Source organism: Coprinopsis cinerea (genome assembly GCF_000182895.1).
Source record: "Coprinopsis cinerea okayama7#130 chromosome 13 map unlocalized cont3.13, whole genome shotgun sequence".
Classification (NCBI taxonomy): Eukaryota; Fungi; Basidiomycota; class Agaricomycetes; order Agaricales; family Psathyrellaceae; genus Coprinopsis; species Coprinopsis cinerea.
The window spans coordinates 82256-100476 of record NW_003307532.1 but is presented as its reverse complement, the minus strand read 5'-3'; the positions used below and the strand labels follow the sequence as shown (position 1 = coordinate 100476).

The 18221-nt window shown below is 51.4% G+C and overlaps 8 protein-coding genes across 8 annotated transcripts; 4 read left to right on the top strand and 4 right to left on the bottom strand.

Annotated features, from left to right (window-relative positions):
* Positions 1-1338: 1338 nt before the first annotated feature.
* CC1G_15762 (hypothetical protein) lies at positions 1339-2651 on the bottom strand (the record flags this gene model as incomplete). Its single annotated transcript, XM_002909997.1, has 6 exons — positions 1339-1391; positions 1465-1552; positions 1621-2003; positions 2064-2145; positions 2202-2482; positions 2552-2651. The coding sequence occupies 6 exons, from the start codon at positions 2649-2651 to the stop codon at positions 1339-1341; spliced, it is 987 nt and encodes a 328-aa protein (XP_002910043.1).
* A 1159-nt stretch (positions 2652-3810) lies between these two features.
* On the top strand, positions 3811-5208 carry CC1G_05584 (hypothetical protein; the record flags this gene model as incomplete). The annotated part of the gene is made up of 1 exon (XM_001838051.1): positions 3811-5208. One exon carries the CDS (start codon positions 3811-3813, stop codon positions 5206-5208), a length of 1398 nt encoding a protein of 465 aa, XP_001838103.1.
* Positions 5209-5495: 287 nt separating this feature from the next.
* Positions 5496-6306, top strand: CC1G_05583 (hypothetical protein; the record flags this gene model as incomplete). Its single annotated transcript, XM_001838050.2, has 4 exons — positions 5496-5540; positions 5630-5701; positions 5765-6020; positions 6077-6306. 4 exons carry the CDS (start codon positions 5496-5498, stop codon positions 6304-6306), a joined length of 603 nt encoding a protein of 200 aa, XP_001838102.2.
* Positions 6307-6585: 279 nt separating this feature from the next.
* On the top strand, positions 6586-9263 carry CC1G_05582 (spermidine synthase). The gene is made up of 7 exons (XM_001838049.2): positions 6586-6628; positions 6683-6863; positions 6921-7068; positions 7121-7766; positions 7822-8168; positions 8220-8659; positions 8712-9263. Exons 1-7 carry the CDS (start codon positions 6598-6600, stop codon positions 9169-9171), a joined length of 2253 nt encoding a protein of 750 aa, XP_001838101.1. The 5' UTR covers positions 6586-6597; the 3' UTR covers positions 9172-9263.
* A 594-nt stretch (positions 9264-9857) lies between these two features.
* CC1G_05581 (hypothetical protein) lies at positions 9858-10375 on the bottom strand (the record flags this gene model as incomplete). Its single annotated transcript, XM_001838048.1, has 2 exons — positions 9858-10033; positions 10093-10375. The coding sequence occupies 2 exons, from the start codon at positions 10373-10375 to the stop codon at positions 9858-9860; spliced, it is 459 nt and encodes a 152-aa protein (XP_001838100.1).
* A 1905-nt stretch (positions 10376-12280) lies between these two features.
* CC1G_05580 (glyoxalase/bleomycin resistance protein/dioxygenase) lies at positions 12281-13142 on the top strand. Its single transcript, XM_001838047.2, has 2 exons — positions 12281-12656; positions 12716-13142. The coding sequence occupies exons 1-2, from the start codon at positions 12373-12375 to the stop codon at positions 12933-12935; spliced, it is 504 nt and encodes a 167-aa protein (XP_001838099.1). The 5' UTR covers positions 12281-12372; the 3' UTR covers positions 12936-13142.
* On the bottom strand, positions 13117-14148 carry CC1G_05579 (hypothetical protein; the record flags this gene model as incomplete). Its single annotated transcript, XM_001838046.2, has 1 exon — positions 13117-14148. The coding sequence occupies one exon, from the start codon at positions 14146-14148 to the stop codon at positions 13117-13119; it is 1032 nt and encodes a 343-aa protein (XP_001838098.2).
* A 1862-nt stretch (positions 14149-16010) lies between these two features.
* On the bottom strand, positions 16011-18050 carry CC1G_05578 (farnesyltransferase subunit beta; the record flags this gene model as incomplete). Its single annotated transcript, XM_001838045.2, has 7 exons — positions 17611-18050; positions 17405-17560; positions 16740-17356; positions 16599-16686; positions 16377-16546; positions 16158-16310; positions 16011-16054 (listed from the first exon to the last, which is right to left on the bottom strand). The coding sequence occupies exons 1-7, from the start codon at positions 17916-17918 to the stop codon at positions 16011-16013; spliced, it is 1536 nt and encodes a 511-aa protein (XP_001838097.2). The 5' UTR covers positions 17919-18050.
* Positions 18051-18221: the final 171 nt, after the last annotated feature.

Genomic DNA, 18221 nt, shown 5'->3' with positions numbered 1-18221 from the left:
CGAACGCCATCCATTCTACGTAGCTGTCTGGCGAGCCAACCCCCAAACCACCGACCTCCCCTCACACATGATGTTTTGCACCAGAGCAACCAGGCCGAACACTCGCATCGACGTTACAGTCGAGTTGCCAAGAGACAAAGACAGGACCCTGGAGAATGTGAGGGAGGTTAGTCGGGCATCCGGACAAAATTGGGCGATTTTGGCCTCAAGGTTACCCTTAATCCGGACAAAATTGAGCTCGGAGGCCCGAAATCTTTGTTGATTTGTCCGGACAAATTTGGGACGAGGCCTTCAAACTTAGTCGGGCTATCCGGACAAAATCTTGCGCGACGAGGGGTGTGTGAGTCGTTGGTTCGACTCCAAATGGAGGGAGAATTTGCCTCTGAGCCAACTCTGAGCTATGAGTTTCCATCTCGGTTGTCTGAATCCTCACTGCTCAGAAGCAATCAGATTGGGGAATGGTGTCGAAAGAGCCTCAGAAATGCGCGAAATCGAAGAAAATTAGGCGAAAATCGATTTTTTGGGACTAGAACGAGTGTCCGGACAAAATTGAGATCTTGGGCGCTACCTTGAATTTTTGTCCGGACAAAATTGGCAAAATCTGCGATTTTCCATCCGGACAAAATTCCGATTTTTGCGAATGACCTCCCCTACCATTCTCCGGGGTCCTACAAAGACCAGTTTCGGAGGATAATTGCGTTTCTGAAAGTTTATGTTTGTATTTTTCGTGCTCGAATATCATCGGTTTTGGCGTACAATATTGGAATGATTCGACACCGTTGTAAGACCTGGAAAGTTTACTACCCAATCGCAAACAGGTGTAAAGATAGTCGAAAATACTAATAGTTGTATTATATGGTGTGTAGTTGAAATGATTATCTGTGGTTGTGAGCCGGGTGTAAGGATCACGAAACCCGCTATCTCCTGATATAGCGTTACATCGCATCACAACCTCGGTGCAAGTCTTGCAGCAGCTCACATGAAATATACCACATCATAACTGATCATAATATTAACATTTTTCCCCTTCTACTGATGGAGAAGGGTGTAGACGACGTTGATGAAGATAGATTTACCTTTGGCTTCTACGAAAGTGGTCTGGTTTCGTTTGACTAGTGCTATGTAGGCCCCCCGAGCTCTTTTCGGGCCTCTTTGTCTATTGAACAAGTGCTTACATCGGCCTGGTAGGATGTGCACTCGACGAGGGAGCACTTGCACAGGATCATGGCTTTGCCTACACTTGTTATCTCACACTCGAGGCTCAGGCCTTAGCAAAATGATACTGCAAGCCCTCCCAGCAGCAGGCGCCAAAGGAGATCAACAAAATTATTGCTGCTATTAAACATTGTAGTTGGTCTCTCCTCCCCCTTCCACACGACTCGAGGTCGAGCCTATTTCGCTGAAGGTCTCCCGTGCAGTTCCGTGGTTAAATCGGATGGGCTCCGACGGTCGGCTAGTACATACTACGGTCGAGTGACGACTGAAAGTCCCCATTGTCAGCATGGGATCTCCCAGTTGTAACTCGGAAAATGATCATCTGCGGGGATAGAGCCTATGTATGCAGGCCAGCCAGGAATTAATAATTAATGGACTTTGCCATGAGAGTGTGAGGTGACCCACCGCGAAGGTATAGTAGAGAGACCCGAAGGTATCTGCAGTGGCCATGATGGTAAGACTAGGCCGTCCCAAGGGTGACTGATAATGTGCCCAATTGATCGCAGTGAATATCGCGCAGAGTAACCCGGAAAGTGTCAACGGGAGTGCAGACTCGATTACGAGCCTAGCCACAGCACTATAAACCCGCATGTTTCGCGAGGGGAGTGCTTTCGAGAAGGACCGCTTCGCAACCAGAATTTTGTACGAAATAAGTGAAGTGGCGATGACGTTGAGCGTGACGGACAGGAAGATGTATGCGATTTGGAGTTGTTGAGTCTTTGTCACTTCATTTTCGGAGTGCAGCAGGTCGTTTGTCAGGACGTGCACGAGAGTAGTGAGCGAAACACCTGCCAAGCACGAAGAGCGGTAAGTTATGTGTATACTTTGAGAGACTGTCCACCTTTCACCTATGAAGCCTAGATAGACGAGAATGGGTAGGGTGACTACCCACTTGGCGATGTGTTGCCATAGGATATAGCATCGATATAGCTATACAGGCCTCATTCAGGCTGAGATTTTACTTGGATTTGCTACTTGGCACTCACCAAAAGCCCGTCCCCCAGAGCGACGTAAGCGAGGAGCAGGCATCGAGACGCTGCCGTCTGCCCGCTCGACAATGCTTTCCGCTTTTCGGCTAGATACTCCGTGTGAGGACTCGAGTAATAGCTAACTCGAAAATCTTGTGCGAGGTCGAGGCAGGCAGGGATTGTAGACAAAATCAAGATAGAAAAGCTTAATATAATATACGGCAGTCGTTTCTTCCGCCGCTCGACGGGCGTTGTCAGGAAAGAGGAGAGGCCATGGATGCACATGAAGAGTTGCATCCCTGCCGGAGCCGGTACGCAGATATGGTGAGTATGGAGCGCGTAGAAGGTCATCACGGAGAACAGCGTACCTATGTCTGCGGCGGCAATGATGTTGCTGCCATAAGATACGGCGGCCAAATGGAGTGCATATTTTTGAATGTACTCTCCGGAGGGCTGAGTCGTAGCCATAGTCAAGAATGGGGGAGGGGACTGGTGTGTTACCCGTCTCTAGTTCTGTCTTTTGTACATCTCTTATCTTTATTAAGGTCGTATAATTAACGATCACCCTGTCCCCTGATTTTCATCGCGATTTGCGGGCGCTTAATCGAGCGCTCAGATGCTTCTCCCGCTCGCTGAAGCTGGGTATTCCGAGTCAAGAGGTGGGGCCTCTGGCTATTTAAATCCGTGCAGCGTCGAGGTCGGTTAGTAGTGGATGTCATCGACGACCTTCCTTGGAAGCAATTTCACGGCCAGTCGTTAGACCTCGAGAAAGAAGCTTCGAAAGGATGTGTTTTCCACTGTGCGGCAGAGTGTTCAGATTCAGATAGAGTTCGATGGCCTTAAAACTGGGGCCGGTAATCGTATGCGTAGCACGAGCATACATCTGCCATCGAACCACGTACCGCAGTTGATATTTGACATAGAAGTGATACTGGTCTTCGCAAGAAAGAAGCACCTTCAGGTCTTGAGTCAAGAACAGGGGTCTTAACTGCAGCGATAGCTAGAAAAGAAGCAAAGAGAGCTGATAGATAAATCTTATCTTTTAGGGGTGTTGTACTCTGCGCCGTATCTATCACGGCGATTAGCCATCTTAAATAATGAACCTGGGAAACGGAAACTGAGGTTTGCGAAAGCTAGTCCCCGGAAAGACAGGGCTACGTTACGCTTCCTAAGCTGCTAAGCTATTGACCAACAGCCATGTTCTGGTGTGTCGCTGAGATCCCTCTATCCCTTGGGCTATGGTGTCGCCGGGGCCAATCTCCCCTGAGCGCTAAGCATGCACTATTGGCGTCTGACTGATCCCCGCACTAACTTGAGCGTCCAAAGTGGACCTGAGGGTTCTTTCCAGGTTAAACATTAGGCGCCCGCGTGCCGTACATATCTCTGCCGAGCCAGCCGTTTACGGTTTGGGGCGGCGACTTCTTCGATTGTTGGCTTGGCAACTCGTGGTCGGTCGAACTCAAACTCGAATCACTCTTTCAAACTCTCATCTGTGCGACCTTTCAGAAGTTGATTCAAGAGGACCGCTGCGACCTCTTCTGCACAACCTGAATCCTCGATGGACCGCCTTCCTCCCGAAATTCTCGGAGAGATATTCCTTCTATGCCTTCCCAAGTTTCCGTCCACGATGTCCCCATTCCATCCCCCACTTCTCTTGACCAGGGTCTCCAAGCAATGGAGAACAGTGGCAGAAGCAACGCCCACACTTTGGTCCCGTCTTTCGTTCAAATTGGTCGTTAGCTTCTATGGCCAAAGCGTCGAAATCGACAAACTCGAGGCCCAAAGAGCTGCGATTATCCGCTGGCTCACATTGGCTGCTGGTAGCGAGGTCTCGATATCCATATCGATTATCGACAATAGTCGTGACCTGATTGTGCCACAGCGGCACGTAGCGGACCAGCTTGTCGATCAACTTTGTGAAAGCCACTTCACGAATCAATGGGCGCAGCTTTCCATCGCAGCGGAACTGGGCGAGCCATATCGGTCCAAACTGCTTTCCATCCCCAAGGACAGCCTCCGGTCATTGAAGAAACTCGAATACGCTCCTTCGCAGTACAGTGCCACACCAGGCCGAAAGTTGCTGGGTGAAAGCAGTTTAATCGCTCTCCCGACGCTCACCTCGCTCGCCCTCGAGAGCTTGTACGGCGACACACCGTTGCAAGACCTCCCAATCAACTGGGAAAACATTACCGAAATCGATCTGCGACTGGAGAAAGGGGACGACCTTGGGTGGGGCCCCGGATCCGTCGATTATCTCCACTCCAAATGCCCCAAGCTCCAAGCCCTGTCGTTTCATTTTGGACCGAGTCGCCTCGCAATGTACCATCCCTCCGGGGATCTAACACCAAAGAGGTTCTCGAACCTTACAGACCTCCGCATCGAAACTGCGCACAACACGGTCGGACCGACGATCTGCTCCGAGTGGATGGCTACCCTCTTCGTTCCATCCCTCGTCCGTTTCGCGTATCACAACACCAACATGGGGCCCGATCCGGAGAGTCCCATCCTCCCTTTCCTCAGGGCGAATACAGACAACCTGGGAAACCTCAAAGAGGTCGAGTTGAGCGGACTGTTGCAGAATCAGCTGGAACTCCTCCAGTTTCTGGAGATTCTAGGCGGGAGTGGGACCCGTGTCGAACGATTAAAGTTCAGCTGGGCTGAGCCTGCAAACAGTTATCTGTCCCAACGCCCTGTACTTCTGACCGACTCGATCCTGGAGAAGCTCACACCCTCACCGTCCGAAGAGGAAGGAGGAACAGCCATTAGACAATGCCTCTTTCCTGGGCTGAAGTACCTGGACTGTGGACTGGTCCTCCCATACTGCGGTGAATTCACAGCGGAGGATTTGATGCGCTTCTTGGAAGGACGGTTTTGGGCGAGCGGGAAAGGGGCAGTGGCAAAGTTGGAGTATGTGGGTGTCGATTTTTATCCCGAAGAGACGAAGGGCCCACTTTCTGGATGGAGGAGTAGGTTTGAAGATCTGGGGCTTCATATCGACAAGGACTTTCGTTTCGAGTTACGGTAGTTACTGTGGGGCGGTGCTGCACGAATACTGCGTGGGATGTGGGGATGTCGACTATCAGTGCCTAGCCGCTAATCCTATTATGCTGCCAATTGAGTCACCGGTTCCGAATGTTCCTAGTGTTGATGTGACGTGGTATGGCGATGTACGCAATCCATATAAACCAGGTGTCCTTCGGTGAAGGTAGCGTCTGTTCCAACTCCCGATCCCCAACCTCACTGCCTCTTCAAGAGACGCCTAACATCGCGACCTAGTAATCGTGAGATCGTATCTCTCCCCCACGGGCCACAATGTCGAAAGGTCGTCACATGCCGCGAAGCGAACTCCTCTACAAGGTAAGAGGTTCTCTTCGTGGCTACAGTCGACATCGGGGCTCACAGAAAGATTGAAGAGAATCAAGGCAGAAACTCACCGAACTAATCAGCGCCTGTCCACCATATGGCCAATTGAAGGGGACTCCATTCCGAGGCACGACTTCAACCAGGCGATGTCACGGGTACGTGTTCGACAATTCACACTCTAATTCCAGGTTTTATTCACAATGGACGCTTTGTGCTAGACGTACCGGTACCAGCTTCCGCGGAACTGGGACAACAAGCCCATCAAAGGCAGACTTCCGTTCGGAAAGGAGGGAGACGTGTACCTGGACGGGAGGCGGGAGACCATGTACCGAAAGGAGATCTCGCTGCATGACGGGTGGGAGGACTTTGACGAGGCCGAGTTCTTCGAGAGTTTAGATGGAGGTGGTGGAAGACGAGAGAGATGCATGGCATATTCGCTGGGAGACATCCCAATGCGTCCAGCGAAGGCTAAGGGTACGTTCTCTCCTTATAATAATGCGCAAGGTTGCTGATGCTAATACTGTCGACAGGTATCAGAAGGGAGTATGAACTTGTCGATGGGGTACCAGAGGTTCTCGTCCTCGATGACGAGATCGATAGTACGCAATCTGAGAACGACTGGGAGGAGATACACGTCGTCACCGAGGTGGATAAAAGTAACAATAAAGGTGAAAGACAGCTGTACTCCTCTGTCGTGAAGGGCGGGTCCACCACCAAACATATAGCAGACGGTGGGTCGCCCCGTGAAACGAGTGGATAACTGCTGCGACCAGGGTATATCTGTCTTGAATTTTTCGGAAGACATCCGGCAGTTAGTTCTTCTAGGTTCTAGCCTTTTTCCCAGTGGCCAGAAAGTTTGTCTGTCTTCTCTGCGCCTCGCAAACCTTGCCTATTATATCAGAAAAGGAAATTCCTGCCCCTAATCCACAAGATCTAGAACATTAGATAAGATATGATAATTAATGCAATCGATCAGATTTGAACTGAAAATTATTGATCCCCCTTCGAGTTTGTTCCCGGACCACCACCACTACCACTAGTTTCTGGCAAAATGGCTCCTCTATCGCACCCTACTATCGTCGGTAAGTGTTCATATTTGACCTAGGAAGAAACCAGCCAACTGATAAGTTCCTTAGACGGATGGTTCCGCGAGATCTCGCCCCAATGGCAGGGTCAGGCCATGACTTTGAAGGTCAACAAGATCCTTCATGTCGAAAAATCGCTGTACCAGGACGTCCTGGTCTTCGAGTCTGAGACCTACGGAAACGTCTTGGTTCTCGATGGCGTTATCCAGGCTACTGAGCGCGATGAATTCTCGTGAGTGTAGTCGTTATCTCATTCGGAGAAAGGCGGACTAATTAGGAAACAAAATAGGTACCAAGAGATGATCGCTCACTTGCCCTTGGCCGCCCATCCGAACCCCAAGAAGGTTCTCGTCATTGGCGGTGGCGATGGAGGTGTCGTTCGTGAAGTCCTCAAGCACGAAACCGTTGAGCAGGTCGTCCTCTGCGACATCGATGAGGTGAGTCCATCCTTATCTACATTCCAACTACGATCCTGACCAGGTTCTGTAGGCCGTCATCCGCGTCGCCAAAATCTTCCTTCCACACATGTCGAAGCTCTTGGAGTCTCCCCGAGTGACTGTTCACATCGGTGACGGATTCAAGTTCTTGGCTGAGCACGAAGGCACCTACGACGTGATTATCACCGACTCGTCTGACCCTGTCGGTCCCGCCGAGGCTCTCTTCGAAAAGCCTTACTTCCAACTCCTCCACGATGCCTTGACTCCTGGAGGCCACATCTCCACCCAGGGAGAGTGCATGTGGCTCCACCTCCAGCTCATCAAGGACATGCTCAAGTTCACCAAGGAGATCTTCACCAACGTCGAGTACGCTTACACCATGATCCCCACCTACCCTTCTGGTCAGATTGGCCATATCCTCGCCGCCAAGTCTCCTGGCCGGGACCTCAAGACTCCCGTTCGCGATGTTCCTAACTGCAGGTACTACAACAAGGGTATCCATGCATCCGCCTTCGTCCTTCCCGAATTCGTCGATGCCCTTCTGTACCAAGACCGAGACATTCGCCCCGTCTTTGGACGTGAACTCAAGGCCCTCGATAACAAGCCCGCCAAGAAGGTCCTTTTGCTCGGCAGTGGATTCGTTGCTCGCCCTTGCGCTGAGTACATCGTTCGTCAACCCGAAAACAAACTGACCATCGGTGAGTGGGATGAGATCCATTTCTGTATATTGTGATGTTAACCCATATCTGCCAGCTTGCCGAACACTCTCCAGCGCCCAAGCGTTGGCCGAGAACCTCCCCGACACCACCCCCATCTCCCTCGATGTCACCAACACCGCCGCCCTCGAGGCTGCTGTTGCCGAGCACGACCTCGTCATTTCGCTCATCCCCTACACCTACCACGCCGACGTCATCAAGGCCGCCATCAAGGGTAAGACCCACGTCGTCACCACCAGCTACGTCTCTCCTGCCATGCGTGCTTTGGATGAGGAGGCCAAGGCTGCTGGTATCGTCGTCCTCAACGAGATCGGTTTGGACCCCGGTATCGACCACCTCTACGCCGTCAAGACCATTGACGAGGTGCACGAGAAGGGCGGAAAGGTGAGTAAATGAATGCACGAGCAACTGTGCCATCGACTTACCCTGCCGTAGATTAAGCAATTCCTCTCCTACTGCGGTGGTCTCCCCGCTCCCGAGTGCTCTGACAACCCATTGGGCTACAAGTTCTCTTGGTCGTCCCGTGGTGTCCTCCTTGCCCTCCTCAACTCTGCCTCGTACATCTCCGGTGGACAGAGGCTCGACATCACTGGCACTGAGCTCATGGCCCATGCCAAGCCCTACTACATCACCCCCGCCTACGCCTTCGTGTGCTACCCTAACCGTGACTCAGTTCCTTTCAAGGAGTACTACAACATTCCTGAGGCTGAGACCGTTGTCCGTGGCACCCTGAGATACCAGGGCTTCCCCGAATTCATCAAGACCTTGGTCGACATCGGTTTCCTTGATGCTACTCCCAAGGAGTGGCTCAACGACAACCTCACCTGGGCTGAGGTCACCCAAAAGGCCGTTAGCGCCAACGACGCTGAGGAAGCGTACGTCTATTCCGTGTTCCCTTTAGTTCCTTATCTAACGATTCTTTTCCAGTACCCTCGTCGAGCGCATCAAGGCCATCGCCAAGTTCCCCAACGACTCGGAGGCCAACCGCATCATCTCCGGCTTGCGCTGGATCGGCCTCTTCTCCAAGGACAAGGTCACCCCTCGCGCCGGCAACCTCCTCGACACGCTCTGCGCCCAGCTCGAGAAGTTGATGAAGTACGAGGAGAACGAGCGGGATCTCGTCATGCTCCAGCACAAGTTCTTCGTCGAGTGGGCCGATGGCTCTGAGCAAATCCTCACTTCCACGCTCGAGGCCTATGGTGCGCCTGGTGGTCACTCCGCCATGGCGTTGACTGTTGGTTTGCCTTGTGGTATTGCTGTCCAGCTTGTGCTCGATGGTGTTATCACCAAGACTGGTGTGTATGCTCCTTATACCAAGGAGATCTGCGATCCCATCCGCGAGGTGTTGGAGAAGGAGGGTCTCGGCATGATCGAGCGTGTTTTGTAAAATGTTGATGGACTCGGATTAGAAGTGAAATGATGTGTATACTTATGGTTTATGTGTACTGATAGATTTGTGCTGAATGGAGAGTCGTTCAGACATGTAGAGCGGATATGGCGTTCCCATTCTGGCCGATTGCTTTTCCGGGATGGGCGCTTAGGTTAGTTTGCCCGTTATCATTGTCGATGCAAGTGAGAACGTTGGCGGAGAATGCGCCAACTTGAACAGATATGTATCCATTGATTTTGTATTCACCGCCGTCCCTAGATCCAACCTCTAGTCAAGAAGACCGGGCTCAAATTTCGATGCCTGTCTTAGGCGTCTATTTTGGTGCGCCCATGGTGTTAGACTGATTGGGCTCACGGCTTAACGTCTCAGTGCTCTGGTGGCACTTCCGTTATCTCATGAAATTACGCTTTAATTCCAAACAGTCACAGAGGAAAACAGTCAGACAATGGAAATCGGGCGATGTCAACTTTAGTGGAGTGGGATTGGAAAAGAAAGGTCCCAATTCAGAATCGTTTGTCTTGAAATATGACCCTCTTTCATAGTAGCAACAGGGACGAGTTTATTCTGAAGGTAGAGTGACATCCAACCAGTGGCTCGGACCACGCTACATCATTTATGATTTCCAGCGCTAATCCATCAAGGACTCTTAGGCATAATGGGAGGAGTGTCGTGGCCTTGAAAATTTACCCGCCGCCTCCTTTGACGACATGCGAATACGGCTTCCTCGCCGAAGTCGATACGACGCGTGTCTCTGCAAAGATTTCCTCCCAGTCCTCCTCAGACATCATGCTGATGGCATCATCGTCCAAGGCATAGACTGCTTGGACTTTGTCGACGAACTCGTAGTCGCGTTTGATACCTGAAGGAGTCCCAGAAATCAGCCTGGTTAACCGCGATCAAGTGTGAGCTCCTATTTACCTTTGGCCTTCATGACTCGAATAGGGAAATCTGCCAGATTGACGGTAATCGGTTCGTCGCGCCGGGAAGGTGAGGTTGACAAACTCTCGAAGAATTCGCACTCGTTAAATTCCTCTGACGTATCTCGAGGCAAAGAAAGGGTTCGAGACAAAACGAGCTTCCTATTCACGAAGCAAACATCTCCCTCTCTACCGAGAGGAATTCGTGACCTCGTCTTCTTGGAACCATGAGACTGAGAGGGGAGTGCAGTTTCGTATCGCCAGAGGGGAAGGTTGTCCTCCATGGAAGGAATGTGCTTGTAGAAGTGAGTTTGCTCTCGACGAGCCAGTCATTAAAGTGGGAAGGTGAACGCGACTCGTCGAACAGACCTTGTAGACCGCCTCGCGAGGGGATGTGAAGCCGCGCTTTGACATTATCCCTGAGGAATGTGGGTGTGCTTGTAGGTACGTGTGTGTGGAAATAGAGGCTCAGGTCAGTCCCGTCCTTCGAGTGGAAGAGGGAATGGTGGGTGGTTGCTGGACCAGAGTTTGCCCACCGTGCACCGTTTATACAAGCCGGAAGGCACAGGAGCCATGACTCGTGTTGACGCCAGATCCCAATTGATGATTGGTATTCCCAACTCAATTGCGGTGAGTGGGGCTGTTCAGCCATCACAACCTCGGATTCAGATGTCGATCCCTCCCGTTGCCAGCACTCGGAAGCGACGGATGGACGGCATGCGTTGACTCCAAACACGGGTGCCAAATGTAGCACATGGGGCAAAGGGGAGGGCTCGAGTCATTGGGAGCCTGTGGCTGACCGTGGTTAGCGGAACCGTAGAAGCATTAAACGGCCATCAGTGTCCTTCTGTTAAATCGCCGTGTTGGTAACAGCGCCTGTTTCGAACTGGTTAGAAGAGTTCAAAGAGCAGGTGTAGCGAATCGCCTAGTCTCACAAGCACAATAGCTATATGGTTACCCGCTTGACGCGTACTCGATAGTCGATTAGGATGACTCAATGACCATTCACGATTAGCGGAGGTCATGGGCACGGCGGGTGCAGAAGGCTTTACAGCTGTTTGCATAATAGTGGTACTCAATTCTGCGGAATAGCGAGTTTGCGGAATAGCAAAAGCCTGGTTCACATGGTACCCTGATGCCCAGTCCCGGTGGCTGTTACTGGTTAGTAGCGGAGACTGAACTCGGCGTTGCCGGCATTGCGCTGATGGCTCGTAGATTAGATATGCACCGTATATCGTTTCAACCAGAACACTAGCAGTACTCTTTTTCGTATCCCTATGCTATATTAATGGCCAGAAGGCGACGTTGGGATGTACGACCATCCACTGAACCGACCAGAACACAGCGCGGAAAGCCCAAACTCACTCCTCTGGAGTATTTTGCGTGCATTCTGCTTTACGACGCTCAAGACGACGATGAACGGCTCACTGCTCTCCTTATCGCAAAAATCGCGAGAAGGAGGAGGAAAGAAGATGCATGCAGAATAAAAAAGCGCGAGTGTGGGCGAGTTTGTCGGCCGCGTCGGCATCAACAGTATTGGGTCTCCGCAAACTCAGACCCTTGGCATCATTGTACCGCATGGTTCTTCCCAGGTTTCGCTATTCCGCAAACTCGCTATTCCGCAGAATTGAGTACCACTAATTCTTTGCGCGAGCGATTTTTCAGAAACCAATTGATGGCGGGTTGGAAAGCTCCGCATGACAGCAAAAGTCCCGCTCGAGGCTCAGTTCTGAGCATCACCCAGGCATTGTCGCGAGCTTATCGCCTCGTCAATGTGCCCTTACCACTTCTGGTTATGTTTCCAATCATCTGCACCAGCTAATCGTCTCTTTCACCCGCCAAAAATCGCAGAAACAGCCGTGTATTCAACCGGCGATGAGGTAAAACGGTGTTCTCCGGGGCGCCATCAACGCCATCAAAGCGATTCTACAAAACCGCTCGCACAAAGAATTATGCAAACAGCTGTAACTTTGATTGGGAATCTATCATTGACTTCTTGAACATGAACGATTACGACCGTGTCCTAAAACTCTCAGTCGCGATAACGACACCTATTCATTTATTTGGCGCCGAGACGCGTCGAGTCATTTCGTGCCGGGTAACACGGTCACGCGCGTGCGTGCTTATCTGGCATTTAAGCCGCACGCGCCTCGAGGTCAGCGCAGCTTCTCTTTCACTCTTCCCCACCACCCACCATAATCGATTGGGTAGCTCAAAGCCACATTTGACCTTTGTGTGAAACCATTCAAGTCGCTCAAGTTACTCCCAAACAAGAATCAAGATGCCTATCGGACATATTGGGCTGAACACCCCGGACCTCGAGAAGATGCACAAGTTCTATCTGGCAGCGCTCAAACCGCTGGGCTACGTTCAGAAGCTTGAATTCGCAGACGGCCTTGTCAGGGGCTATGGCCCTCAATACTGTGCACCAGACTTCTGGCTGTCGTCCACGAAACTTGCGAAGTCGCAGGACGGCAAGGTCGACCAATCTGGTACCGGTTTCTTACACCTGGCATTCAGCGCACGGACCAGGAACCAGGTTAGGGCGTTCTACGACGCTGCAATGTGGGTATATCTGCTCAGGGCTCTGCCATATACAACGGCGATACTAACGATATTGTCAGTGCTGCTGGTGCAACGTGTAACGGTCCTCCAGGACCGCGTCCCCAGTACTTCTTCACCTACTACGGCGCTTTCGTGCTTGATCCCGAGGGCAGGAACATTGAAGCCGTTTGCATGAAGCCAGCCTTTTGGGGCGAGGAGTGGGGTTGGGGACTGTATTTCACTCTCATTGGAACCCTTTTTGCAGCAGCTGCATGGTGGTTCGAAAGGATCCCCCTTTGAATACATATCCTCGCGAGCTACTAGGATTGCTATGATCTACGAGAAAACATGTCGTTCAAACGCTGATATCTACCGATGGACTTTAGTTTATAGTATGCATCGCCAGTAACTACCTCATTCGCCACGTCACTGTACATAGATCTGCCTCAGGCGAACAGCACCCAAAGAAACTATAGGAAACCTATGAATACAAACTGGTGTGGAACACTTGAACGCCATACTCGGCTAGAGTCCGTAAGGTAGGGCTATTCACTTCCCATGGTACGTCCAATAGCGCACCTCGCGTCAGCAATCTCTCTTCCCTCTCTTCCCCACCCGCCTGAGTCCCAAATGCAAACCCTCCAACTACGATCCGCTTAATTCCACCCCATCCCAAAGAGCGTCGAGAAAGCGCCAAGACCACCACGGGAAGGTAATGAGAATGAAGAGTGCGTGCTTCGATACGAAGGACCTTGAGTGCTGGAAGAATGCAGTCGTCGGTGGACCCTGGGGAGGTGACTGTCATAACACCCATCCCAAAGGAAGAAGGGGATGCCAACTCGCGGCGAAGAATAGGATATAGAGCCACGAGCGCCAGTTCTCCCACATTGACCAGATGAGTCGCCCGCTTCGCCATCTTGAGACTTTCTACAAGCACGATTGGGATGAACGGTAACCCGAGCTGGAAACACGTCGCGTCTGCGATAACGCTAACCATTGCGTCGGAGTTGAGAAGCGAGGAAAGGAGTTTGGGCCAATCATGCTTCGAGTAGTGGTCGAATTTGAATTTCGGATAGAGTTGAAGATAGAACTGTGCTTGTCGAGCTTGGGTTTGCTCAACTGGGGTCGATGTGGGAGGGACTCCATCGTCGTCATCGTGATATCTGTGCTCCCCACTGACCAGATTGTTGGTGACGGTGAGGTTGCGGCCATCAGAGACGACGATAAAGGGGGAGGAGTATGGGCTACATTCCGATGGAGAGACGCTGGAAGCCCAGCGAGTCAAAAATACCTCCCTGAGTCGCTGGAATTCCCTGCCATCGCGGATGTCGTAGCAGGTCAAAGATAGAGTACAGCCAGAAGGAAATTGGGCACAAGAAAGAAATGCTGAGATATCGTCCAGCCTCGCGCGAAGTCGAAGGCGGGAGAGGTAAGGAAACAAAATGGGAGAAACGTGTGTTGTGGAAGAAGGCGCGATGGCGTCGACGAGGACCAAATTCTCCAGATACGGCATAGCAGAAACATGATGAACCCAATGGGCTAAGGTCGGTCGGTTCGCGGATGCCATACACGAAGGTAACACAACGGACAAAACACGGAGATGTCGTAGGTACGCGTAATCCGAAAGTGACGCTTCCAACGTAAGACCACGCAGAGAGACTGAATGGAGTCTTGGCGCCCGTCCATCAAAAAGGTTGAAAGGAAGAGACTGTGCGCCTATTGAGTTCCTGGTGAGGCCCTTCGAAGTTGTGGCACCGACGAGGACAAAGGATAGCGCCAAGCTTTCCAAGTTAGGGGCCTCTCGCTCCATCGCATTGTTTAAAAACCTCTCCCACCCATTCTGGTCTAGAGATGCGTGGTACGTTCGAAGGCGATGTATATTCCTCGACTCCAGCTCCACAGAAACGCGGCTGTTTCTTGGAAAAATCGAGAACGCGTTCGGCGATGTGAGGCCTGATCCTATATCCAACGAAAGGGGCTTGGTCCGTTCGAAGAGTTCGGTGACCCAAAGCATTCGAGAATGAGAGAAAGATGGTTTGTCTAGTTCGTGGTAGAGAAGCTGCACCCAGAGGTTGGCGTAACAAAGAGAGGTCGAGCGCCAGTGTTTGTTGACCTGTGACAGGGAAATGATCGCCTTCGAGTGGTGTGGTTCTTGAATGACGAGAAAGAACACTGCAGCCAAGAATGTATGTGGCAGGGGGTCCATTTTGTTGCAAGATAGAAGACGAGTCTTGAAAGAGATCCCGAACTGGTGCGTGTCATTTCGAGAAGAAAGGAAAGGAGTCGATATCAAGTCAAGAGCGGTGTTTCTGAAAGTCACGGTCGCGGTTACAATTCTAGGGTGTTTCAGGATCGTGCGCGGTTTCTGAGACGTCTCTCCACGGGGCCGATTTATGAGCAACTGGATTAGAGAAAAGGCACATTTCCAATGAGGCGAATCCGAAATGAATAGTTTGAAGTTGAGTGACAGGAGGAAAAAGCCCATTGGCTTGACGGTTGCCGCGCTGTTAGATTGACGAATTGATCGCCGATCACGATTACATCGGCACTGACGAAGCGCCCAGGATGTCAAAGGCGAGTTTTCGGAAAGGGAATGGCATTAGATGGCCGTATGGGTTACCAAATAGACCGAAGGGACCTTTGAAAACACTCCACGTGTAATGCTCAAATGGAATGCCACAGAACACGCGAAAGAAAGGTGTGCCAGTGGCTTAACATCCTAGATTATATAAAATGCAGACAGGAAAGTCGAGTCGAGCCATCCACCAAAACCTATTGAACGACACTTTCAAAGCTCTATGGTTCATCTCTTATCCTCGCCGGAGATGATGCACTCGCACATACGACACTTACCCGTATCAGGAACCCATGCTCTTTCAAACGTACGTACGTCCTCCCTTCACCAAGTGCACGCGCTAACGGACTCTACAGACCTCCATGATTGAAGGAATAGAGCTCACCCCCGTGTATCATGGTGACGACCCGCACAATGGTACATTAGTTTCCTGTTAACACCCCTCCGGGAGTGCACCTACCTCGGAGGAGGTGAAGACGATGTCAAACTTGGGAAGGCCCCCCCGGTGCGCCTCGAGAGACTGTGAGTTGGGTGCTACTAGTACCTCCGAGGGGTTTAACGACTGAGTACCTGCGAGTAGGGAATCGCTATGAGGCTTTGCCTACTGAACTGGGCGTGGCTTACATAGTCCCTTTCTTCTTTATGATTAGATTGTTTTCGAATGCCTCTATGTATGCAGAGTAATTGGATGTTGAATCAGATACAGGATTGTTTGAGCCGGTCAAAGGTGCCGTCCAGCGAAATACGTCGCGAAGACGAATCCTTTAGACACACATATCACGCGTGAACTTCGTTCAAACTCATGGAATCATTACATATAATACACCGTCAAGTATACACTGGACTATTAAACTGCTTAATCGCCCACTCCAGTGATTAATTAATCCAGAACCAAAAACAACAGAAAATTACTAAAGAGTGCTAAGAGTACCCATACGCCCACCTACAGATATCTTCCGTGTGCGTAACAGTCAAGTTCGTAATCGGATGGGTCGCGTTGATCCTATTCTCCTTCCCACCAACGATATGCCAGAACGTAGTCGCGAACATTGGATCCTCGCTCCATGACACAAGCGCCGCAAGAGAATCCTTTCGTACTCCTATAACAAGATTATCAGAGTCAATGACGGTGGCTTGGAGGTGAGCGAGAGAAACGCGATACGTACGGTCGTCCAATTCGGCTACTTCCTCTTTGAGCCCAAGATCCGTCTTGCGTTTTCCATCTTTCCATTTCGTATTCAGGAAGGTTTCGCATTTGTGTTTGGATGGGAAGATGCGGTGTTGAGCGGAAGATAACCCAGCGAGACAGTAAAGAGTGTGGTACGCATCCGCGGGTCTGGTCGATAGATGTCAGCTAGACTGATGTGGTGGTCAGAACAGCAACGTACTTCGGCGGCTTATCCCTCAAACCTCCAGAAGGGTGTTGTCCGGCAAGGAGAACGTATTCTTGAAGCGCCTTCGAGTTGAACAAACCATCTGACCATAGCCATTAACAACCCCGATTCGACAAAAGATAATACGGGACTCACCATCGAAATCATCCCACTCCTCCTCGCTCTTCTCCTTCGAATCTTCCTCGGTCGCGATATTGTCGGATAATGGCTTCGAATTGACACCCAGCGCTTCCAGCAGCCCAAAGCTCCCTCCACACCACCACGCGTAGCACCCATCAACCAACTTGTTCGTTCGCCCTTTGAAGCCTCCCAGCTCGGATTCAGTGCCCTGGAGTTGCACAAGCCATCGCGTGAGGTTCTTGAGGTTGATAGTGGGACGATCGGAAGGGTTGGGGATAGCGGCTTCGACGTAGGGTTGGAGGAGGACCCAGGCCGCCAAAGCACAGAATGTGTATCCTCCGTGGGCTTCGCCTAGGGCCGGTCGAGGGCCTGGGATCGGCGTGGGTTTCTCGGAAGGCGAAGAGGTCGGGAAGTAGGTTGGGAACGATGATGACGCGAATCCGCCCTCATATGTCTGGCACGATGCAACGAACTCAGCAGTTCCTTCAACGAGTTCGGGCGTGAGGATGTCGAGGAGGATGGCGACGACGAGCAGACAATAGATCCCTCGGACGTCGACTTCGGCGTGATGTGAGACAAGGAAGGAACCATCGGGTTGTTTCAGAGACATAAAGAACTCATAAACCTTCTTTCTGTTCAAACGTTAGGGCTGAAGGTAGTGACGGATCAAAGCGACGCACCTGTCGATATCATCCCATCCACCTCCTGGCCCAGGCCGGCCAACCATGGACAAAATGCAGACGGAAGCGTAGGTCGTGAGTAGATGAGCGGCTTGACCAGGTCCGCCTCCAAATCCTCCATCAGGATGCTGCCATCTCATAACCTTGTCGATGACCCTATCGATGATCGTTGAGCAAGAACATTCGCGACGCGTACAGCGGCTCACCTTTGCTTGTTCCCTGGATCCAACACAACGCCCAAGCAGCTAAAGCTCTGCAAAGTCCAGAATAACAGCCATGGCTGGCTGGCGTCCTGGCTGACATATCGCGAGCCGAAGCCGCCCATCAGATTTCGAATGAGGAACTGCATATGCTTCTGCTTCTGTAGAACGGTTGAAGGTTTGGCGTCTTTAGACGCATCTTTGTTCTCAGGATGTGAGGGAAGATGCTTCAAGAGTTCCTCCTCGGTGTCGTGTTGAAGGCGAGAGGTCGCTGTTTCGTACTTGTCTGTTGGAGTTAATTTCAGGAGCGCCATCTTGTCGATCCGGAGGTGCTGATTTCGAGCGCGGATATCTCGCTGAGGCGTAGTCTTCAAGTGAAATGTTGGAGGTTACACAGATAGCAAAGGGTCGACTGCCTTTCAGCCAGGTCCTACCCTCACAGGATGGGGGAAACAGAAAGGAGCGGAGAACAATACATTCAGGAGAACAAAAGAGCGAAAGGACCAACCACCGACCACTGATCACCAAATGCGTATGTCGTGATGATTGATAATCTAATCTTATCTCCCTCCCGTTAAACGCTCGCGGTGTCCAGAGCCCTCACCGCGACTTCGAAT